Source organism: Colletotrichum higginsianum, chromosome 9 (assembly GCF_001672515.1).
Source record: "Colletotrichum higginsianum IMI 349063 chromosome 9, whole genome shotgun sequence".
Lineage (NCBI taxonomy): Eukaryota > Fungi > Ascomycota > Sordariomycetes > Glomerellales > Glomerellaceae > Colletotrichum > Colletotrichum higginsianum.
In genome coordinates, this window is record NC_030961.1 from 1778680 (window position 1) to 1801627 (window position 22948).

General features: G+C 57.6%; 8 protein-coding genes across 8 annotated transcripts; 4 read left to right on the forward strand and 4 right to left on the reverse strand.

Annotated features, from left to right (window-relative positions):
- Window positions 1-59: 59 nt before the first annotated feature.
- On the forward strand, window positions 60-540 carry CH63R_12772 (FAD binding domain protein; the record flags this gene model as incomplete). Its single annotated transcript, XM_018307746.1, has 2 exons — window positions 60-311; window positions 391-540. 2 exons carry the CDS (start codon window positions 60-62, stop codon window positions 538-540), a joined length of 402 nt encoding a protein of 133 aa, XP_018152163.1.
- Window positions 541-1590: 1050 nt separating this feature from the next.
- On the reverse strand, window positions 1591-2051 carry CH63R_12773 (Mitochondrial carrier protein; the record flags this gene model as incomplete). Its single annotated transcript, XM_018307747.1, has 2 exons — window positions 1591-1687; window positions 1744-2051. The coding sequence occupies 2 exons, from the start codon at window positions 2049-2051 to the stop codon at window positions 1591-1593; spliced, it is 405 nt and encodes a 134-aa protein (XP_018152164.1).
- A 363-nt stretch (window positions 2052-2414) lies between these two features.
- On the forward strand, window positions 2415-3467 carry CH63R_12774 (50S ribosomal protein L3; the record flags this gene model as incomplete). Its single annotated transcript, XM_018307748.1, has 1 exon — window positions 2415-3467. The coding sequence occupies one exon, from the start codon at window positions 2415-2417 to the stop codon at window positions 3465-3467; it is 1053 nt and encodes a 350-aa protein (XP_018152165.1).
- A 321-nt stretch (window positions 3468-3788) lies between these two features.
- CH63R_12775 (Cytochrome oxidase assembly) lies at window positions 3789-4545 on the reverse strand (the record flags this gene model as incomplete). The annotated part of the gene is made up of 2 exons (XM_018307749.1): window positions 3789-4285; window positions 4371-4545. 2 exons carry the CDS (start codon window positions 4543-4545, stop codon window positions 3789-3791), a joined length of 672 nt encoding a protein of 223 aa, XP_018152166.1.
- Window positions 4546-5127: 582 nt separating this feature from the next.
- Window positions 5128-5924, forward strand: CH63R_12776 (uncharacterized protein; the record flags this gene model as incomplete). Its single annotated transcript, XM_018307750.1, has 2 exons — window positions 5128-5230; window positions 5296-5924. 2 exons carry the CDS (start codon window positions 5128-5130, stop codon window positions 5922-5924), a joined length of 732 nt encoding a protein of 243 aa, XP_018152167.1.
- Window positions 5925-6159: 235 nt separating this feature from the next.
- CH63R_12777 (Ankyrin repeat protein nuc-2) lies at window positions 6160-8189 on the reverse strand (the record flags this gene model as incomplete). Its single annotated transcript, XM_018307751.1, has 2 exons — window positions 6160-6342; window positions 6411-8189. The coding sequence occupies 2 exons, from the start codon at window positions 8187-8189 to the stop codon at window positions 6160-6162; spliced, it is 1962 nt and encodes a 653-aa protein (XP_018152168.1).
- Window positions 8190-14641: 6452 nt separating this feature from the next.
- On the reverse strand, window positions 14642-16169 carry CH63R_12778 (CUE domain-containing protein; the record flags this gene model as incomplete). The annotated part of the gene is made up of 3 exons (XM_018307752.1): window positions 14642-15681; window positions 15734-16064; window positions 16149-16169. The coding sequence occupies 3 exons, from the start codon at window positions 16167-16169 to the stop codon at window positions 14642-14644; spliced, it is 1392 nt and encodes a 463-aa protein (XP_018152169.1).
- A 682-nt stretch (window positions 16170-16851) lies between these two features.
- CH63R_12779 (Helicase associated domain-containing protein) lies at window positions 16852-18963 on the forward strand (the record flags this gene model as incomplete). Its single annotated transcript, XM_018307753.1, has 1 exon — window positions 16852-18963. The coding sequence occupies one exon, from the start codon at window positions 16852-16854 to the stop codon at window positions 18961-18963; it is 2112 nt and encodes a 703-aa protein (XP_018152170.1).
- Between the last annotated feature and the right edge of the window lie 3985 nt (window positions 18964-22948).

The window sequence follows — 22948 nt, forward strand, 5'->3', positions numbered from 1 at the left end:
AGAGCCGCCCACTCATGAAACGCGATCCCCGGTGATCGTTCCTGACTGTCGCCCACGGCATGGTTCCTGCTCGACCTCTTGACGAGCCTGGCTTTGGTCGATGGTGTCCCTTCGGTGGCCGTGTGTTACCAGAACTGTTCTCAGCACGACGAGGCTCAGTGCGACGAGGTCACCACCAAGTGGTCGAGTCCTTCCTACCAGTGAGTGGTACAGTTAATGAAGCCATCACAGAGACGCTGCTGACGAGCGAGAAGTTGGTCAAGCAGCTGCAGCCGTGGCGCAAGGCCAGCCCCAGCGCCAAGAAGGGGGGGGTGACGAGGCGGACATCAACGAGGCGGACTTGCAGCCGGCCTACTACGGCAGCAAGGCAGCAACTACAACTACCTGTAGCAGCTCAAGCAGAACTACGACCGTTGGGGGTTCCTCTACGGTGCCACCGCTGGTGGCAGCGAGGACTGGTACATCACAGGCCAGATCGATTGCTACGTGACGCAGAACGGTCGTCTGTGTCCCCAAATAGAAAGTCCCATACCTAGATGAGCCAACAAAGCGGCAAGTAATCATCAATGATACGTAAATTGCAGTGTTGAGTAATGACTGTTTTGAATTGTATGTGTCGTAATGATCATTTGAGCCGATGAGTGCGTCTGGCTTAGCACACAGCATATGGAGTAAGCATGTCCGCATCGTAAATAATGTAAATCGTGTGCAGAGTAGATTTTGTATCCAGCCGAGGCCATTTCCATGGAGCCGTAAGATCAAGAAGTTTCATGTCTTCAAAACCACCAATTCGATTTGGAAGGAGAATTGAACGTTGATATAGCAACACGTGCAACCAGCGTGTACTGATGATACAAGCTGCGCGCAGTCAGGGCTGGCTACCTGGCTCCTGCAGGCAAGGTACTTACTTGAGCTCAACTTCGGCTCCATTCAGCCTTAAAGTGGCGACAGAACGTGGTCTGACAGATATGTGCTCCCGCGCATTCCCCCCTTGAAACCCCTCAACTGTAAATGGACTGCTGCCGCCAGTTCACAGATGCAGACAGCCAACCAGAGGTTAGTAGTTGGCACACTCACTAGCCCCCACGCATCCGTAGATCACCCGGCTGGCAAACGTCGCCGAGCCATCTTTCCCAAGGGAAAGCCAAATTCCTCCAATCGGTTCCGCTCGGATACTTGTGGAAAGGGGAAGGAATCCTCTTGGCACTGTGTAGCCCGCCGCGGCCGGGGTTATCGCAGCCGGCTTCGTCTCGCCATTTTCCCAGTCTGGTTTCCTGGCACCATGAGAAACCTCGATGCGTCATGTATGGGCCGAAGATCTCGTCCCAGCATGAAGGAGCGGACGTGGACCTCTTCGTAGCCGGAATTGAAATACGTATCTCATTGCCCGGTTTCAATCCAGATGTGACTTGAATGTTTGTGCCACAGCCTTGCAGGATGGGGCCTTCCAGAAAGAAAAACCAACAACAGCAAATGTGCACGCCGCGGCAGTAGCGTTTGGGCATAGAGGGGGTCTCGATGTTGACGAAATCCCGGCTGTAGGCGGTGACTGACGTTACCGGGTTAAAGAGGAGAGGGTCTCCCAGAACCTCACCTCAATCGGATGCCCATCGTCTTGTTCAGCATGGCTATCGTCATGTCATAGTGATCAAAGGCCGCAGAGGTTATCTCCTGGCCCGCCTTGTGCCTAGAAACGACTCGATCAGCGTGAGTCCTGGCCATGGGCACGGAAGCAAGACTTACAGATCAGGTTCTTTCGTCTCCTCGACCTTGCGGGATCTAATTTTCCACGGCTCAGTCTTCTGGCGCTGATGCGCCACGTGGATGAGGTTCTTGAGGATCTTGTGCTCAAGCCCGGCCTCGCGCGCCGCCGCCTGCAGAAACCACAAGGTCCGTTTGTACTCCTCTTGGTCCCAGCAGGCGCCCTTCTCCCGAAATGCCGCTCGTAGCTGGTCCCGCACGACATACTTGTACGGCGCCGCGAACTGGACCGCCCGGAGGAGCTCGCGGTAGAGGTGCCGGTAGGCACGGATCTTCTCCAGATGAGACATAGAAGAAGGGGACTTTAAAGATGATTCGATGCGATGCAAGGCCGTATGTGTGTAACGGGCTGTGATGAGCGAGGGCGAATTATAGTAAGCGGTTGTAAAGTGTGACGGGCATGAGAAATTGAGTGGAAGGCCGACCGACCGACCCTTGGCTTCCTCAGGAGCTTCCTAAGCTCAGCGTGCAGGTACAGATCAATCCCGGGTAGCGCACGGGCCACATGGAGATTTCCATCCCCAGGCACGGCTCGTCCGACCTCATCCCAAAAAATTCCATCCACTGAGCGAACCAAGTCACGGCGACCGGTCTCCTCAATCCTCACCATCTCGACTCGCCTCGCCTCGCCCGCAAACCCGGCCGATCCCACCATGGCGCCCCGACTGCCCGCGAGCTGCCTCCAGCTTCTCCGATCCTCGACGATAACCAATGCCTGCGCCGCCACGGTCGCCAACAATGCCTCGTCCGTCCTCGCCGGTCCCCGCCTCCACCTCCTCCCTTTCACCGCGAAGCGCGGCGTCAAGTACGGCTGGTCTACGCTCCCGAAGCGCAGCAAGCCCGCACGTTTCAACCAGACGACCGCCGGCCTGCCAGCCCTCACGACCGGCCCCGCCGCCGCCCTCGCCCGCCGCGAGAAGACAACACCCTTGAGGACCGGCGTGCTCGCCACCAAGAAGGGCATGACGGCGGTTTACTACGGCAAGAAGCGCGTTCCCTGCACCATCCTCCAGCTCGACCAGGTTCAGGTCGTCGCCAACAAGACGCGTGCCAAGAACGGCTACTGGGCCGTCCAGATCGGCGCCGGTACCAAGGAGCCCCGTAACGTCGAGCGCCCGCTGCTGGGCTACTACGAGGCCAAGGGCATCGCGCCCAAGCGTCATCTTGCCGAGTTCAAGGTCCGCTCCGAGGACGGCCTGCTGCCCGTCGGCGTCCAGCTGTTCCCGGACTGGTTCCAGACGGGCCAGTACGTCGACGTCCGCTCCAACAGCCGCGGCATGGGCTTCGCCGGTGGCATGAAGCGCCACGGCTTCGCCGGTCAGGAGGCCTCCCACGGAAACTCGCTCAACCACCGCACCATCGGTACTACGGGTCCCTCGCAGGGTTCCGGATCCAGAGTCCTCCCCGGCAAGAAGATGCCTGGCCGCATGGGCAACGAGCGCGTCACAATGCAGAACCTGACGGTACTCAAGGTCGACAACGAGCTGGGCGTTGTGCTCGTCAAGGGCGCCGTCGCCGGGCCCAAGAACTGCATCGTGCAGCTGCAGGACGCCAAGAAGCGCAAGGCCCCGGCCCTGCCCTACCGGCAAGAGAAGCTGAAGGAGCTCCTGGAGAGCAACGAGGACGCCGAGGCGAGGTTGCAGGAGGCTAGGGAGAGACATCTGGAGCTGAAGAAGGAGAGGAGAGAATTGCCGGCGTTTGTATAGATAGTGTCATGGCGTCCATTTCCCCCTTTTCTCCCCCTCCTCACCGTTGTTATTGTTGCTTTTCACGAAAAAGTCCGTGTACTATACATGTTGTACATTTACCACCATCATCCATCGCTCCCCTTACGAGAGGCGCAAAGCTTAGGGCCGCAATCTCGCCCTCCAAATCATAAACCACCCAATGACCACCATGAGTGTGTTTTCGAGCTGTGACTTCCGAGGTGCTCCGCTCCATTTAGCCAACGACCTCGTTCGGCATCGTGTTAGACGCTTCGCCCCTATCTCCCCTCCGCGTCAATTAGACCCATGTAGTGAGTGCCTTTATTTGAGAGTTGTCTGCCTGAACCCCCTCGTCGCCGCCGCCGCCGCAGCCGCTGCAGCCTGTTCGTCCACGTCGTCATCCAGCTCATCCGCCACAATGCCCTGGAACGGGTCCGCCCCGTCGAGCAGGTCGATTCTGCGGCCGTCGGGCGTCTCGAGGCTCCACTCGGTCGTCTCGAAGAGGCCCTTGTGCGAGGTGCGGTAGCTCGCGAAGCGCATCAGCGCCTCGCCGCGCGTGCCCTTGACGCTGAAGGCGATGTTGATGCGCCCGTGCAGCTGGTTCATCTCGCCCGAGATCCAGGGGATCTGGTGCTTGAACTGCACCTCGTCGCCCAGCAGCTCGCGCGCGGCGGGCGACGTCCGCAGCGCGTACAGCGTCGAGGCGATGACGGGGGACGACGACTTTTGGTAGTTGAAAATGGCGACGCTGCAGGCGGCGATGACGGCAGCGAAGAGGGGCAGAGTGCGGGACCAGCGGAAGGTGATTTGGCTGAGGTCTGGGGTGAGAGAGAAAGAGGGAGAAAGGGGTCAGCAACGGACACCTATGCGTAGATGGACGCGGACGGCGGAAGGACTACCAACCTGGGAGTTCTCGGTCGGCGCGGCGCTCCATCAGCGGTCCCGACCCGGGCTTCGGCGCGGCTGTCGCCCACCTCCGTTGTGTCTGCGCTCTGAGCTGCTGCTGCTGCTGCGTCTGTCGTGCGGCGGCGCTCCGCAGCGAGGAGGCCCATCTCCTCGGGATCGTTCTGGAAAGCATGCTCGGGGAGTCGGCGTCACTCTTGACAGGTCGTCAGAGGAAATTGGTCGTATACGGTGGTGGTAGTGGTCGCGGTGGCAGTGGCAGTAGCAGTGGTAGTGATGTCGAATTCGCCTAGCAAATTCTCGGGGATGCTCCGAATCAGGCCATTGAAGAAGTTCGGTGGTCGGTCGGTCTCGGCGGGCGGGCGGGCCAAGCTCCTCGCAAAAAAAGTTCCCGGGGGCCCAGGCGGTACTGTGTCCATTGGAAACACTGCAATCCACTAAAAGCCTCGCTGAGCTTCTACCAATCGCTCGACAAGCATATCCCTGTTCCACATGGCCAGCTGGCACGCGCGTCATAAGGCTGAGCTATCACGGTCACGCCCCCCCCCCCTCCTCTTCGAACTTCTATTGAATATAGGTAATTACCTACCTAAGGTACGTGCCTAGCCAGCCACGTATAAAATCCGACTTCAACGCAGCCATCCGCATTCCCCACGATAAAAAGAATCGCGATCTTTGCGATTCGATCCGGATCTCTTCTCTCAACCTCCGGCGATCTCGAATACCGTATCACGACGACAGGAACCCCAACGCCCAGATGGCAGAACCCAGAGGCGCGGCCGCCCGTCTGCGGCGCACATTCCACTACCCCACGGACGACGACTCTGCAGACTCTCAGCCCGAAGCCATGGACGAAGAAGGTAACCCTTAGTCCCCAGCTGTGCCGACCTCTCTTTGCCGGACCAACCGCTCACACCTTCAACAGAACAGGAAATCCTCATCCAACGCCTCGCAGACGAAAACGCCGCCCGAAACGCCCAGTTCAACACCCTCCTCCTCGCCCTACCCCTCCTCGCGACAGTCCCTTACATCGTTTCCATCCTCCGCCTGTCCGCTCCTTTGACCTCCCTACTCTCCATCACATCACTCCTCTCGACCGCCTACCTCCTGCGCACCCAGCCCCCTGGCATCACTGGCATCACCTTGCTCGACGTTTGGTTTCGCCCCAAGACGCCGCGCGCCAGCCCCTCCTCCTCGATCGCCTCGTCGACCTCGTCCGTCTCGGCCGCGTCGTCGTCGTCGTCGTCATCGTCGTACCAGCCGATACGGGCACCGATGCGGACAAGACCTAGGAGGAGCTCCTTCTCGTTCGTCGAGGACCACAAGTCCCCGCTCGAGACGTACCTGCCCTACCTTAACTTCGGGCTCTGCGTCGTGCTCGTGCTGACGGGTCTCGTAACGCGGTCCGGCGAGAGACACACGCTTGGCCACGTCGGGCTGGGGAACCTACCGGCCATCGTGTACGTCGTGATTCTCATCGCGAAGGTGGTCATGGGCAGCGTGGACCCGGAAAAGGAGCTGGCCGCACTCAGATACGACTTCAAGGGCGCGTGAATCGACCACCGCGACTGTTGATCCGTAACGAAAACGCCATGTATAGCAAGGGGACGAAAACGCTAGTTGGGGCGGCCTACTTACACGACTTATGCCGGAATGATAACGTTACTATCAGTTGAAAGCGTAGATATTGGACTAAATGGTATCTCTTGTGGTTGGAAGGGGGCTACGAAATGTAATTCGGGAGAGTGCGCAAGTCTATCTACTACAGGCGGCACGTAATTATAACCATCTACACGTCTATGGATTCATTGAAGCGCAAAACACCGTGACTTTTTAGAACGCCGTCCACCCCCTTGGGCAACCGCGGAAACGGATCTGTCAGAGAATTCGTCGACGAAGGCTCCAGCGACTTGTCCGTGACAAGGGCGAGGCCGTTTGACTTGATTGCGTCCACCAGGGCGGGGACCATGTCCTGTGATGATGCGGTCAGCACAGCACACACAACGAGAGGCGAGAGGGGAAAAGAATAAAAAGACTTACGAGTAGGCGTGAACAGCAGATTAATCCCATAAAATTGTTGCCCTGCGCAATCCTGACCACCTCCTTGATCGAGGCAGACCTACGGCCGTGGCTCTGGATCACGTCCGGGGGCGCCATGACATCCTCCCGGCCGAGGTCGTTGCAGAGGAAGACGGGGAAGTTGGGCTGCTTCCAGTTGATCGCCGTGCACATGCTCGGGTTGTACGAGCTGAAGACGACGGAGCGGACCGACTCGAGGGACTGCGCCCTCTGCGCGCGGGCGTGGTCAAAGACAATGGTCAGAAGGGAGTCGACAAAGGTGTTGAGGTCCAGTGACGGGCCGAGGCCGATGGCGCGTTCCTCTTCCAGCGACGGGTAGAGAATCTGGATGTTGACGTGCATGCCGTGCGGCAGCAGCGCCAACGCCTCGTCGAGGGGAATGCCCGCCGTCGCCAAGACGCGATGGACGTCGGCGATGTCATCCAGGGGTCTCGAACGCAACGACGACAGCTCGGCGCGACTCGGGCTCTTGCACGTGATGGTGTTGAACTGCTCCATCGTCAGCCGGGAAATGGGCAGGTCGATACCCCCGCACGGTATCGTCCACCTCGGCCACAGCACGGGCACGCCATCGCTGGTGTGCTGGACGAAGAGGCGGACAAAGTCGCCAGACAGACTTGACCCCGTCACGAACGTGCTGGGGCTGCGGTCGAACTGGCTCGTGGCCTTCCAATACGTCTCAAAGTCCGTGATCTCGAGCGGCTTGCCGTTGAAGGGCTTGATGACCTGCGTGTGGAAGCTTATCTGGCCGATTGCGCGTAACCTCGGGTCGAACAGGGGTAGACAGCATTTGCCGGAGCTGCTGAGCAGCGCCTTGAACGTGTTGGGCAGGGCCACCGTTTTGGCGATGATCTTTGCGCCGTAGGTCGGGAAAACGTCAAAGTCCAGGGTGAAAGATTCGAGATTGTCGATCTGGAACGAAACAATACGGGTGTCTTCTTGGAAAGGCAGCATGATGTTCTTCGGGATGAGGTCGGAAACCTTGGACGAGATCGTGAGGCGGGCAGCCGGGTACTTTCCGTCGTGGAAGAACACTAGGGGCTGGTCTCCGTTCTCCTCGAAGCTGATCTGGATGACAGTCTTGGTGTCGAGGAAATTGTGCCCGTAGCGGCGCAGCGGTATTATGGGCGGCGGCAGCTCGAGCTCGGGGATGGCGTCCGGATCGAGAGCCATCGGGTCGGGTCCACTGCTGGCCATCATCGGCCCCAGTCCGGGCTGCAGAATCATGGGGCTTGCTTTGGTCCTCGCGTTGAAAGGAGCTAGTAGTTGCATGCACTCCAGGTGGCCCTCCCACGCTGCGTAGTACATCGCCGGGAGGTCCTTCTCGTCAACTATGTTCGGGTCCGCTCCGACATCCAGCAGGGCCTGGAGGCAAGGGACGTTGCCTTCGCTCGCGGCGTGGACCAGGGGCGTCCATCCGTACAACTTGTCGATCTGGTCGAGATCTGCGCCAAAGTTCTTAAGCAGCAACAGGAGCTCTGGCATCTGGCCGGACCGAGCCACAAGGTGCTGAGGGTAGAGCCCCTCGGCGTCAGGAACGATCTGTGCGCCATGCTGTAGCAGCATCTCGACGATTGCCAGCGACCCGTGCTCGCACGCAAGATTCAGCGGCACATGGTCTGCGTCCGACACCGGGTCAATACGAGCGGACTTTGCCAGTAACCGCTCAACGCACTGCAGGTGACCGTGTATTATCGAGTGTACTAGTGGTGTGAAGTTGTCGTGGTCGATCAGATCCATCGTTTGAGGGTTCGCTGCTCACAACACGTTAGCAGTCCGTTCAGAGTTCCAACGAGCAACCTGATCTTTACCGCTGGTAAGGGCATCGAGCATGTCCAGGCGTCCATGCATGCTGGCGTAGTGCAGTGGGACTCTGCCATAGACATCGGTGCGGTCGACAGCCACGCCCTTGGCGAGGCCGTACTCGAGAACAAAGGTGTTTCCGTAGATGGCGGCCTGGTGCAGGCAGTTACGCTCGTTGATGTCGTCCTCCGACTGAATGTCAACCAGACCAGTATCGAGTAGGACCTGCAGAGTCTCTTTGGGCGCCTCGTGGATTGCTGCGAGGAACGTCCGGGTTATCCTCTCCATCAACGAAACGTCGGAGCCCGAGCCCGAGGATGAGCTGGCGGCGGTCCTCATGCGGATCAGCAGGTCCCTCAGCGCCTCCAGGTTCCCCGAGATGACCGTGTCGAGCAGGAGAGTATCCGCATCGCCCTCGTCGGTCCCGAGCAGGTGCTGGCTGCTCACGATGTGGTCACTGCGAGGCTCGAAGCTAACATTGTCTCCTTCAGCCCAAGCCCCTAGATCTTGCAAACTAGTCGTTGCTTGGTCGGAGAGTTCGCTGATGACGGTAGCGTTGAAGAAGGGCTGGACCTCAACTGCTCTTGACAGGTAGAGTTCCTTTGTTTTCGACTTTGATGTCTTGTCCCACTTTTTGAGGATCTTGGAAAAGGCCGTTCCGTTGATCTCAACAAACTGCTGCAGCTTGTTCAGGTCGCCAGCGAACTGTTGGAAGCCCTCCTCGAGGGTTGTGAACTTGGCTGACCGCCTTGAAACCCCATTGCGAGACTGCAGAACCTTCTTCTTGTCGAGAAGGGTCTTCAACCGGACTTTGAGCTGCAGAGCGGGGGGTCACGCTTAGTAACAGGCGAGTCATTGCGTTCAGCTACAGATAATTACATACCTCGGCCTCCTTTTGAAGGTAAAAGGCGTTGACTTTTTCGAGCTCTCGTTCCTGTTCGACGGTCAGTAAGTACGGTGGGAAGTTCATCGCACTGACCCATGGTGGGATACTTACCAGCTGGAAGAAGAACGTAGCCTTGTTGGCCTGGAGAGCAGCCTGGGAATCTATAGATATTGCGGAGCGGAGAGTGTCATTTTGTGCGCTCAGCGTGGGAGTAGCCGACAGTTTCTTGATGAGCTAACAGCGGGTGTCAGTGGCAACGTCGCGTATGTTTGGTTCATGTCATGGGGGCTTGCTCCATTCCCTTACCCCTGGGGGGAGGGGATAGCGCCGGGTACCGAGGTGACTAAACTCTCGCAGGGTGCCTTTGTCTCTTTGTGGTTTCTTCACCGAACCCGCTACCACTGCGGAAGAGAAACGACAGAGCGAGGGGGGCGGGGGCAGCATGGGGCATAGAGATGGTGAGTTGTGTGAGCTAGGGACAATAAACATACCTTTTTGAGCGCCTTGTAGTTGACGAAACTCGCGGCATACTCAGGGACCTCAAGCTGACGCTTCTGGATCTGCTTGCCGAACTTCCTACTGAACTGTTAGCGCACGTTCACCGTGGGCATTCATAGGGGGGCGAAACAAGTGGCCCGGTATACTGACATGGTGGGCGGACGCCCGTGGAATCACGTCGTCCAAAGGCAACAGAGCACTTGAAAAAAACGGCGGTATTTCTTTGGTGCTGGCGAGCTGTCCAAGTGGGAGTCTGCAGAAGGAGGCGAGAGCGGTACGACGGCGTTGAGGCCTTTCGGCTTGAGAATGCGTCGGCGGCAGGCAAGAGAAGTGAGTGACTCGCACAAGGATGCACTGAGTGACGTCGACTGGCAGCAGCAGCAGTGCCTTGAGACAACTATAGGATGATGAAGAATGGCCGCACGTGGGGGGGCTCCTGGGTGGCGTCAGCTGCTCGGGAAGTGATCAAACTCGAGGAGCCGAGGCCTTCGGTGAGCCTTTTCAGCAGAAGTAATCCGGTGGATGAGGCCTGCAGGGGGAATCGAGCTTAGAGAGGGTGGAAAGTAAAGTGTAGTAGCTCCAGCTCGAGGAGAGAGTCGAATACTCGAAGCTATTGATCGAGTCAGGAAACGGTTGGTCCGAGAAGAAACAGGAAGCTGGGCAAGCCTCGGGAGGTGCCCGTTCTGTAGCAAGCTGGCCGCTTGGCCGACACAACCATCAAGTAGTTGGGGCTCTGGACTCGGAACAGGCGCGGGAAGAGAGGGACCCCTGAACATTGAAGTGGGATCCATATGGGTTCTGGTGTATCCGTAGAGCGTGCGGAATGGGTTACAGGTGGGGGGTAGGCTGAAGCTATCCCGGACATGCCTCGGTGCCAACCAGGATCTGGTGATCGAGAGGAGGGGTCGTAGCGCACTTGGCTCTCGTGGCATGGGCATGGCCGGGTTGAATGCTTGGAACCGGTGTGGTACGCAGGTTAGGAGGAATCGAAAGTAGAGACTGCGTGGGGGCAACGGGGACGGTGAATGGACGCGCATACCCGCTCGCAGTGGATGACAATACACCATGTCAGCGCCAGTTGATTTTGAGCGATGCTGGTCTGTTGTTCTATCCGGAGTTGTCTCCAACGAGCAAGCAGGGCATTATGTGGTCTCGAACCAGAACCAGATCCGGCTGGGCTCGGATGGGGAGTTTCAAGCAAAGTGGACGAGACGAAGTCGGGAACCTGGGCTCGGTATTGTCCGGGGGTGTTGGTCCTGACCACCACCTCCCTCCCTTGCCTAGGAGAAAAGCAGATAAGTGAGGAGGGGTGTTGAAGGAGGTGGTAGATGACAGGTACCGTGCATGGTCGGGACTGAAGCTGAGAGCCAAGACAAGAGACTGACGCAACGCGAGGGAAAGCACGGCAGACACCGAGAAACTAGCGGACTGCAACGAATCGGAGTAGATCACGAAGGGTGCTACACGTAGAGAAACGGTCATGCTTACCGTACAGAAAGGAAGGTTCAGACGATGATCAGCGTCGCTTGAATCCGCTGAGCTTGGACGGTCGACCGTGGACCGAGAGTTGATACCGATGACGATGCAGTTGGAGGATGCGTCGTTGTTTGGAGTGTGTGGAGGAGAGACCGGGGAGATGAAGTTGAATAAAGCCAAGTCGACGCTGGGCAAAGAGTAAAGAAGGCTCCGTCTTGACTAGATACCTTGTGTCGAGTTCCGTGACACGGCAGCAAGTGAGAACAACGGCAGCGGTCCGGATGTGAGGCTCGGGTCGGGTGTGAGTAAGAGTTGTGTGGGATGAGATGGGAATCGGGACTGAGACTGAGACTGCGACTGAGTGACAACCTTTGAACGGGCCTGCGCGGGCATGCAAACGCTGGATGGGAGTCGTGAAATGCAAATGGGCGGCGGCCGGGGTGGCTTGGCCAACCACTGTGTCGGTCTGTCCAATGGGAGGACCCCGTGTCGGCCAGTGATGGGCCAATTACGGATCCGTCTGCCGGCTCTTGGCCCACGCCTCTGGCCTCTTGCCCGTACGGTGCACCGATCAGCCCCCCTTCCTCCTCCCCTGTAAACCGCCCGTCAAGGCCGAAACTGCGAAGCTGGGCTGGTGCGGGGTACTAACTGTAGCCTGCCTGTACAGATAGGTACTCCGTAGACTGTACCTACCTACCTGGGTAAGTAGGTATGTCATGCCGTACATATTTGGAAAGTTGCCCAAGCTACCTTGATGCTGCATCACTTCTGCCCTTGAACATACGAAGGCGTCCGGGTCAACATCACAGCGAGGCGTTGGAACACCCACCCCCCCGCGAAGTCATGAAGAATCGGGACACTTGGCCCGTCCAATATACCCGCTTTCCGCCGTCTCGTCGCCTGTTTGACAACGCAACCGCATTGCATCTAAGAGTCTATAACACCAAAGATGTTGACCACGTGTGTGTCGTATGCACGCCGTTTCTCCGTGGGACCCAGTTTGCGCGCCCAAAATCTCTTCACCCGGCAAAGCACCGAGACCGAGTCTTGACCTTTTATGATTAGCTTTAATCACTGTTGTTTGATTTCTCTCTGTCTTCCTGGATGACTGCAGACATGAACACGACAGGGCATCTCTGCATGTACCTTGCACACCACTGTAGCAGTATGTAGACCGCATGTACCCCTTCTGACAGCGGCCGGGCACATGTACACTACGTTGGACTCAAGGAATACCCGTGGAAACCCCTCCCAATGGAGCCACAAATGCGCTCGATTCGCTTCCCCTAAAAGCCAAGTCTTCAGACAGCCAGCCAATGACGGCTCGCATACGAACCACGTTTTTCCTCGACATGCCAAGTACGAGGCTGAAATGAGCGACAGCATAATGTGTGTGTTGTGTGACGACCTGAGCCACCAGAACGAAAAACGAAGAGGAAAACCCCCCAGATTCTCGGCATTGCTTTTCCCTATTCGCATCGCTGCCCATGGACTTCTCACTTGGCACCGACATACCTAGCCTGCAAGCCACGCGAGAAACAATCTGAAGATTATCTGTCCACTCATCTGCTACTGAATTGTCCCTTTCGTACCCCGTCACTGCTCGCCCTCCTGATTGGTCTATTTCTCACAGGTTGTGCCCCTTCTGAAGATCACCAGAAACGGGGGATCAGGCCTATTCTATTAATCGAGTAGAATGCAGGTCGAACAGACACCCGCGGAGAAGTACAAAGATCCTCCACCCGGCCCCCCTCGTTTTCATCATCATCATCAACTTCTACTTCTACTTCTTCGTCGTTTTCTTATTCTTGTTCTTTACCACCCTCTTCCCCCCCTTTTCCCTCCATCTGCAACTTGGAGTGATTTGGCCCCGGTGAGGTCTGGAACGCATGTTGCGTTGCCTTGATATTCCACTTGTTGCGTTCAGACTGACACATACGACCATACCCATTGGAAAATTCGGGATCCCGTCCGCTCTCCCTTAGATAAGCCAATGAGGGCCGGATTAGTAGTTGGGTCGGTGACGACCAGCGAATACCTGGTGTTGTATGTTTTTTTGAGATTTCTTTTGGCAGCATATAGTCCCCGTTTCTTGAGGGCACGGCATACTCTTGAGTTTACTGAGACATCTCGATGGAGAACTACTACGCTGGGGAAAAGGCCGCTCCCATGTAGTGGCCACCGATTCTCTTCACTGGAAACGTTCCAGCTACTTTGTCTTAACCAACCCACAGTCCGTCCATCCACTCGAAAAACGACCGACCCGGAAAGACCCTCTAGCCATCTTGCAAGCTTCTTTCCATGCCTGGACTTGCAGAAACAGCTGGTCCAGCTCCAGCATCCTGCAGCAAGACGGAACCTTCCGGAGAGGTTGGCTGCGGGCAGAAGAGACAAGAGGAAAAAGGGCTCTCCACATCTAACCACGCTCGTCCGGTGCGGGGCAGTCGCAACCTATGAGGGTGACCACGTCCGGCTCGGCCCCCCCAAATCCCCATCTCGCTCTTTCGCTGCAGAAGACGTTGGGCGATGGTCGATCCGAAGGGCGGCTGATGGAGAACAACAACCCGCTATTCTCGCTGCACTCCTCGCTTACCGTACCAGCTCGTTTTATGTTCCTACTACTGTCTACTTCATTGACACTTGCCAATGAGGGGAGTCCCCGTCTGCTCGGAAATAGCAGCCAATCAACAGGAGGGCCCGCCGTGGGGGTTCTGAACGGAGCATATACTGTACGTAGAAGGCCACCGCATTGGGACATCGTAAAGATCTGTCGCTGTGGGAGACTATTCTACGCTCGTGCGAGAGCGAGCTTCTCGTGTCGATCGGACCGTATGTGGTGGTCCGCAGGGTCTGTCGAGCCGAGGTGAGTTGGCGACAAGCCCTCCGTGAATCCCGTCACGATGGAGTTCGTGAAACACTATGCGGCTGTTCGGGGAATGGTACGGCTGCAGGGCGGGGGGTAGCATCTGCATGCTACCTATCTACTCTGCGTCTTGCTCAGCTTGATCCAAGAGTAATACACCAGGCCAAAGGCCGAGCGAGACCCCGTTCACATCCGCGTCTGGCCGCATCGCGATTCGGAGCCAGCGCCCCCCCTGCCTAGCTCAGGGATCGTGTCTGCGGACCGTCGCAATTAGCATTCAAGTCGGAGGCGACCTGCCGGCCTCTGCGGTCTCTACGTGAGGGATTCATTTACTTACCTACCTGTCCCACATCACCATCATCACTCATTCCAACCACACACCGCCGCCCAAAGCCACGTTGGCGACTGGGTGGGCCTGGCGAGCAAAGACGACGAACGTAGCGGAAAAGACCAATCAATTGCATGTCCCGACTACGCTTCCTATGAAATGAAAGGGGGGGATCCCGAAATCACAGGGCTTCCCCATGCCCTCCCGGAGACCCCCCAGCCTGCCAGGCTCGTTTCTTGCGTCGTGGCTCGAGCCTGGAGGATTTTGGTATCTGAAATGAAAGTATCGTAGGAACGAACGCAAGGCCACCATTTCCCTCCCAGTCACGACGAGGTCGCTCAATTCTTCTTGGCACCCGCACCCGCCGACTCGCTGCCCTTTGACTCGACCAGACTGTCCGCCATGGCCTCAGCAGCGGCCTTCTTCAGCCTCTCGCTGTCTTCCGAGTTGGCGTCCTTGGCATCCTTGCTCGAAGCCGCCTTCTCCTTGGCTTCCCGCTCGTCCTCGCTGTCGCCCAGGCTGAAAGGGTCGTTGTCGCTGATGGGGTTCGGATCGACCGTCGATAGGGGCTGCCACTTGCTAGACTTGGCCTTAGATCCGGACACATCTTCAGCGGAACGCCGGGGCGACGAGCCATACACATCAATCTCCTCGGCACCTTCCCGGAATGCAACCTTGCGGCCGTCGTGGGGTTTGGGCGACTTTGAGGGTGGAGGGGGCTTGTAGAGGTCCGGGTTGGACAACGGCCTGTTGTTGTCACGGAGCGGGGCTGCATCTCCCATCAGCACGTGGCCCATGCCGGTCAAGGAGGGAATTGCTAGAGGGCCGAACTTACTTCCGTCGGCGGCGAATTTCATACCAGCAAAGTCATCGCTGAGGACCTGGGGATCGGCATCGTATCTCTCGTAGTCTCCGCTTCGGCGACTCGACTCCCCGGGCCGCCGGGCACCGTACTGGCCCTGGGCCTGGGCCTGGCCGGGCCGCTGGCTGTTCTCGTCCTCGTCGGCGAACTCCTCGTCGAATCTCTTCTTCATCGTCGTGATCCAGTTGTTGACCTTGCCCTGCGTCTCGATGAACCCCTTCCTGAGTTTCTCCTGGATAACCGGCAGTTCGTCCTCAAAGAAGTTAGACTCGCGGTCCTCGGCGTTCGGTCGGGGCTCAAGGCCGGTCTGTTGGCGCCGCACGCGGCCGCCGGGGCTTCGGTTCGAGGTCCTGGCCTCGTAGCTGCCGACGTTGTCAAAGTGCTCCGCTAGCTGGCGCGCGTACAGCTCGTCAGCCTCGAGCTGGGATAGCTGAGCGCCACCCTGGGGGCGAGGGGGCTGCGGAGGCGGCTGCTCATCGCTCGTCTCGTTCTGGGCCGCATCAGGGTCGGTCATTTCTGGCAAACCCGGTTAGTATAGACCCCTCATCGCGGTGGTCACGCGACATACCCAGAAGGGCATTGAAGGCCGGGTCAATCTTGCCGCCGCTAGCTCTCAAGACCGCCTTGATGACGGAAATGTCAATGCTGGGAAACGCCTCTTTCAGGATATCCTCAGTCTTCTGCGTCTCGGTGGAGGGCCTAGGGGGCTTCGGCGGGGCCGCTTCGGCGGCGGTCGTCGACGACGCCATGTTGGACGAGGCGGCAGTGTTGGTGTTGGTGGTGGTGGAGTTCTGGTTGGGAGCCTCACCGCTGAGCACACCCGTTTCTTGAACGTCGTCGTCGTCGGATAAATCCAAGGGGCGCACAGTGGTAGGTGACTCAGGCGCGCTCGTCTTGTTCTGGAAAATCACAAAAGAGATGAGGTGTCAGTCGCAGGGAACATGGCATGAACTCAAGGTGTTTCGGGACGGGGACAAGCGCACTGTTTCGTTTGGGGCAGACATGTCTACTACAGTCTTCGTCTTTGTGTTTCCTTGGCGGTCGAGCTGTTGGGGAGGCGTGTCGCAAAATTGAAATCGCCGGGAAAAGGAGGAGTCTCGGGTCCCTTTTTCCTCAAGGATGGGTAATTTGCTTGGCTTCGCGAGATTGATCGGGCAAGGACGTTGGGATTCGCGCCCGGACGGAGGGGTGGAGAGCTGGCGAGATGATATGAAAGTGGGTTGCGAAGCTGATGACGCCGCGCCTCCTTTTGGGGGGACTCGGGGGACTTGGGAGGGGGACCTCCAGGCGCCAGTTGAGCTTGAAAGCTAAGCCACAATCCTTGTTGCCACAGGTGTCGTCAGATGGAGGGCTCTAGAACGCGACGAGTGGGTGACGCCGTGTGCCAGCTGGTGACAGCAGTCTCCGGCCGTCTTCTTAGCTCCTCGCTCACTCCCACCCCAAGCTTTCGCATCCAACGACATAGTGAGGCCAGTGAGGCCAATCTGGAGGCCGAACTGATCACGGCATGAGCAACTTGCGGTATTGAGATGATATAAAGAGAGGCTGTTGCCCTATGAGGTCTGATAAGGTCTACATAGCCTTTGTCACAGCACCGAATCAAAGTCAACTCTTGCCAATTGAATGTTTATATATTTTTGACTGATATATATCAACAACATTCAGCAACAGCCAAAACCCACCATCATGGCCGATTTCGACCTGAACGCTTCCTTCATTCCGGCCCTGCACAAGCCAGCGGCCCTTCTCCCCATCGCGAAGCACCGCGACGCCCTGCTGTATCTCATCGAGACCAAGCAGGTCACCATTGTCGTGGGCCATACAGGCTCTGGCAAGACGACGCAGATCCCGCAATTCCTCGAAGCGGCGGGATGGTGCTCCGACGGCAAGATCATTGGTGTCACGCAGCCCCGGCGCGTGGCAGCCACAACCGTAGCCCTCCGCGTCGCCGAGGAGGTTGGCTGTGAGATAGGCCAGGAGGTCGGCTACGCCATCCGCTTCGAGGACCTCACATCGGCCCAGACGCGCATCAAGTTTATGACCGACGGTCTACTCATTAGAGAGGCACTCGTCGACCCCCTTTTAACGCGTTACTCTGTCATCATGGTTGACGAGGCCCACGAGCGTTCCATCGGCACCGACATCCTTCTGGGGCTACTAAAGAAGATTCAAAAGAAGCGGCCCGAGCTGCGCATCATCATCAGCAGCGCGACGCTGCAGGCCGAGGAGTTTCTGAGGTTCTTCACAACGAACCCCGGGGACGAGGAGAAGAAGCCGGTAGTAGCACCGGAAGACAGAGACGCCAAAGCCGGCGCTGACGACGAAAAGGGTGCAATCATCAGCCTAGAGGGCAGGACATTCCCAGTCGACATACTCTACCTCGACTCGCCCACGGAAAACTACGTCGAAAAGGCCATATCGACCGTCTTTGACATCCACGCGCAGGAAGCAGAGGGCGACATCCTCGTCTTCCTCACAGGTCGCGAGGAGATTGACAACGCAGTCCAGGCCGTCGCCGACCGCCTCCTCGACACGCAGCAAACGCAAGGCCAGCAAACACTACAGGCACTGCCCCTGTACGCGGGGTTGACGACAGAGCAACAAATGTACGTCTTCGACAAACCTCCCGAGGGCACAAGAAAGGTCGTCTTCGCGACGAACATCGCCGAGGCCTCCATCACCATCGACGGCATTGTTTACGTGATCGACTGCGGCTTCGCAAAGATGCGGGCCTACAATCCGCAGACGGGTATCGACTCCCTCACCTCGACAGCCATCTCCAAGGCCTCGGCGACCCAGCGCGCCGGCCGAGCGGGACGCACACGGCCGGGCAAGTGCTTCCGGCTCTATACCGAAGATGCCTACCTTGGCCTGCCGGAGGTCAACGTGCCCGAGATCCAGCGCTCTAACCTGGCGCCCTTTATCCTGCAGCTCAAGGCCCTCGGCATCGACAACGTGCTGCGCTTCAACTTCCTCAGTCCGCCGCCCTCGGAGCTCATGGCCAAGGCACTGGAGCTGCTCTACTCGCTGGGCGCGCTCGACGAGTACGCCAAGCTGACGAAGCCGCTGGGCTACCGCATGGCGGAGCTGGCTGTTGAGCCGATGATGGGCAAGACGCTACTGAGCGCGCCGTCATTCGGGTGCCTGAGCGAGGTGCTCACGATCGCGGCCATGACGAGCGCTGGCGGGAACAACGTCTGGTTCCACCACGACGGCGAGCGCAAGGAAATGGAGACGTCGCGGCGCAAGTTCGCCGCCGACGAGGGCGACCACTTGACGCTCCTCAACGTCTACCACGCGTTTGTGACCAAGGGCCGGAAGGAGGCCAAGTTCTGCCGGGAGCACAACCTCAACTTCAAGACCATGACGCGCGCTGTCAGCATACGAGCGCAGCTGAAGCGATATCTCGAACGGTTCGGCGTCGCTGTTGACGAGTCGCTCAGCTCGGCGGCGGCGGCGGCGCAACAGCGACAGCAGGAGAACAACATGGTCAAGGCGGAACAGATCCGGAGGTGCCTTACGAGCGGCTACTTTGCCCATGCGGCGAGGATGCAGCCCGACGGCACGTTCCGCAACGTGTCGGGAGAGACAACGCTGCATGCGCACCCGAGCTCGCTCATGTTCAACCGCAAGGCTGACTGGGTCATCTTTCACGAGGTCATGGAGACGGGCACAAAGATCTTCATTCGGGATGTCACCAAGATTGACAAGAATTGGCTGGTGGAGTACGCCCCAGAGTTTTATCAGGTCGTGGACAAGTCGGCGAGAGCGCGCGAGGCTGAAGCTGAAACGTCATGAGAGGGCAGGTGAACGGGAGACAGGAGGGGAGAGGGGGCGCATATTTGTTCCGATGAGACGAGACGAGACGAGATGAGATTGACCTACACGCTGGCGGGGAAGGGGGGGAGGCTTGGATGAGACCGGACGGTCTTGAGCCTTAAAGCGGGCGAATAGGTCTCGGTGTGAACAAGAGGCTCCCACCGCTACTGCGGTCCATAGCAGAGATGTGATGATCCCACGAGGTTCGAGGCATGGTGGCGTCTTACAGCAGACATGGCGATACCAAGGCAGGGCCGAATCGTATGGACTTTAGCTACAGCATCCATAGATTCGAAGGAGGTGCAATCGTTCTTTCTTCCTTTACGGTGGCGTTGACAGCAGAGGTTGACATTTGACAGGTCATACGGAGTCCTTCAGTGGGGAGGTTCAATAAAACAAAAGGGGGAACGTGTTGAATAGCACAACCTTTTATGAAATCTACGATGCTCACATAATCACGATTTCGCCTTTACGAGCGTTGCAGGCTTATGAGACGGCCGAGGCGTGTGTGATTGGTGGCGATGCGTAAAGGCCGGGGGGCTGGAGCAGACCCAAGACGCCTCGGCCAATGACAAGCTTTGAAGGGTCCATCCAAATTAGCTTAACCACTCGACCGGGGTGATGCCAATGGGCGATTTGGCCCTTGTCACTGGTCAGTGGTTTTGGCCAAGCAAGCAAACAGGATTGAGTTTTCGAGGTATGGTCTCGTCTCACTTGTTTACCCGCCCGCCTATGACCAACGATGAACCGTCTTACCCTAGCCATGACAAGAGGGACGGCGGCAGGGGAGTGGCATCTTTGTTCTCGGCCTCAATCTCGGGCAAGGTCGTCACACGTGAGGCAATACCTACGTTTTATGCTTTTTATCCGGGAACATACACAAACAGGACGAATGCGTCTGAGAACTGTCTTTCTTCATGTAAAGTAGAAAAGACGGAGACTTTAGAATTTCAATGGAACCAGGGATGGTCTGTCCTGGCGAGTCGCTACATTTTCTGCTCGTCTTGGCATCGGCCACAAGTCCGAATAAAGTCGTTTTCGGATGGGAGAAGAGGGGTTATAAAATAAAAAAGAAACCAAGGAAACCTCCCCTTGCACGACACTAACAGCCGACCAACCCCCACCGGCCATGCTGGAAACCTGGCCAGTCATACTCAGTGGACTGCGATGCATCGCAACGACATGCAACCTGAACCCTTCTCAGTTATCGCCGCCGGCAGGAAATGATACCAGATGTGCAGCCCAGATCCGGACAACTGCCGTATCTCTGACCACCGGCCCCTTCACCCGGCTCTCCGTTGTCACTGTATGGATCCCCCGTGAAGGCAGAGACCTGCGACGCGGCGACAGCATGATGTGAAGCCGGGAGACCCTGGGATGTAAAGGGGGGTTCTGTTTCCCAGTTTCCCTCTGATTCGAGCGGAGCTGTTAACCCATGGAAATAAGGGAGTGATCGTCGTTGAAACCGCTGCTGATGTTGCCCATCCCCGCCCATGGCCGAAATGACGGCTTGAGATGCCGCACCGTTATTATGGTAATAGCCGTGGTAGTAGTAGTAGTAGTAGTAGTAGTAGTAGTAGTAGTAGTAGTAGTTGTTGTTGTTGTTGTTGTTGCTAACTTGCTTCTCGGTGCACGTCGTCCTCCATCCTGCCGTGCTCTTGGCTGAGTCAACCGTCGTTGCAAACAGAAATCGCTACAAGCCGTGCGCGAGACTTGCGATGGAGGGTGGGCAATTGGCGAGGCGACCCCCCCCCCCCCCCGTTGCAGGGTGCACAAGTTAGGAAGCGCGATGGGCCGTCTTTCTGACTACAGGACAGGAGCAACACGACCTTTCTATACCTCTCTTGGATGTGACGCTCGATAGGCTCACTCTCGAGTATGTTGTTTTGCCCGAAGTAGGCAAGCCGCAATTGATGGCCAGCACGTTAAGGAAAGAGAGGCTATCACCGGCGGGGAGCGTGGCGAGGAGCCGACAGAAGCTCAGCCCTCCACTGAGGTTATTAGGAGTTCGAGTTATGCCCGGCAGTGCCCGCTGGTCACCCTGCGAGTTGTGACAACCTCCGTCTACGGCGCAGATATGTCGCCGTCATCGCCGTCAGGCCCTCTCTCTTGAGGCGATATCCCAGGTTGCAGGTTTCAAGGAGAGGACACGAACCCAGCTCCAGGGCACGCACGGCTTCAAACCCGGTGGAGACCTGGTTGGGTTAGGGCGCGTCTCGGAGAGAGCCTGGGCTTGACTTTCGGCGGAGTGGCTCAAAAAGGCTCGTCGATAGATCATAGATTGGGTGACATAGTGTGTCTGGACGGTGTACTCTGTGCGGAGCATAAGCACATCGTGCTCCTATGCTCAATGCACAAGGACAAGCGGCGTGCATTCGTAGAAGCCGCCAATGCCATGGTCAGTCTTACAGATGGCGGGGGTGTCTCAGCGACTGAGACCAGTCTCGATCCAAAAAAACAGCGGCCGAGGATCTAGAAGCCACCGAAAGCCACTAGCTTCACGGGAAGATTAGCGCTGTGATTTGGTGCAGGTGCGTTATGGTATCAATGGTGTGTGTGTGGAATGTGGTACTCGGGCGGGGGAGTGGACGAATAACGCGCGAGAGGGAAGGGCTTGTCGTTTCTGCGTTTCTTCTTTTCTATCTCTGCTTTCCCAAGATTATGATGACCACAGTGTGAAGCAACGGCGGTCAGCGGGTAGGTTTGTTCGGGTGAGCGATGGGCTGTGAGAAGCGTTCATCTCTTGCACCGTGTGTTCTGGCTGTTGACTGACTGGCACCGTTCAGAACCTCAGACTTTACTTCACCGTCCCCCAACTCCCGTTCGTCCAATGATCCATCCAACAGGATGAACCATCTCCACCTGGAGCCAAAGGGAGGGGCGCGTTCCTGCAGTAAATCCCTGCGCTAGACGAGGAGAGCCCCTGCAAGGCCATGCGCTTGTATCGATTTTAGTGCAACGCTTTTGGCAAGGCACAGGCGGCGTCAGCCAGTCAACGGGCGTACGTTCCTGAGTTGCGGCTGCGATGCGATGATGGGTGGCACTGGGAAGATGAGATAGATGGATGGCGCAGGTTGCTTAGCAGTTGCAGAAGTAAATCAAAACCTCGTGGCAGCAGACTACTGTCTTTGATAAATGTGTATGTAGGTGGCGACGCACTGGACGAGGCCAGCGGATGTCTTCTCCTAGGAGAAAAGCCGGACGGCCGCCTGGGCAGGAGGAGAAGAAAAAAGATGGGCAAAAAAAAGAGGAGGGACGAGGAGGAGAGAAACCAGGGGAAGGAAAAGTCGCGCCAGCCCCGGCCCCCGGCCCCCGGCCCATTTGGGGAAATTGCTTTTCATTCGCCGGTTTCCACAAATGTGGCCCCCCACCCTCCAGCTCAATCCCAGGTGCCATCCAATGCCTGACAGGCGCAACAATGAGGCAGGCGCGCAAGCACCACTGAGAGGTACCCTGGCACAGGTACTATCCATGCACACCCCTTTCTCGTCTCCTTGCGATGTGGCTCTCCCACCGCCAATCTTCTTTCTTGCGACCTACGAATACGGATATTGTCTATTGAACTCCATTCGGCCCAATCATTGCTGCATTCGCTCTCGCGTCCGGCGGTGGACAGGACAGCGACGTGGGTACGACACCGTTCGGCAAGGTCCAGCCAGGCTCAGGGTCATGGGTCAATGTCAAGGTTCTCTTTCCCTCCCTCTCTCCCTCTTCTTGTTCTCGGTAGGTACAGGGGGGAGCAAAGGAGCCCAGCTGCCACAGCAGCACGGAACTGGTAGACTACCTAGGTACGGAACACAGAGCATGGTCAAGGCTAGGTAGGTACGATATCTTACCTCCAGGAGGAGTCGCTTGCCGCCGTCCCATTGGCCCGTTGCTCCTCAATCTCCTCCTCCCCGTCCGCTCGTTGGCTCGTTTCGCTTCGCTTCGCTTGACCTCGTAGCCTGGTCCTGCTCCTCCTGCT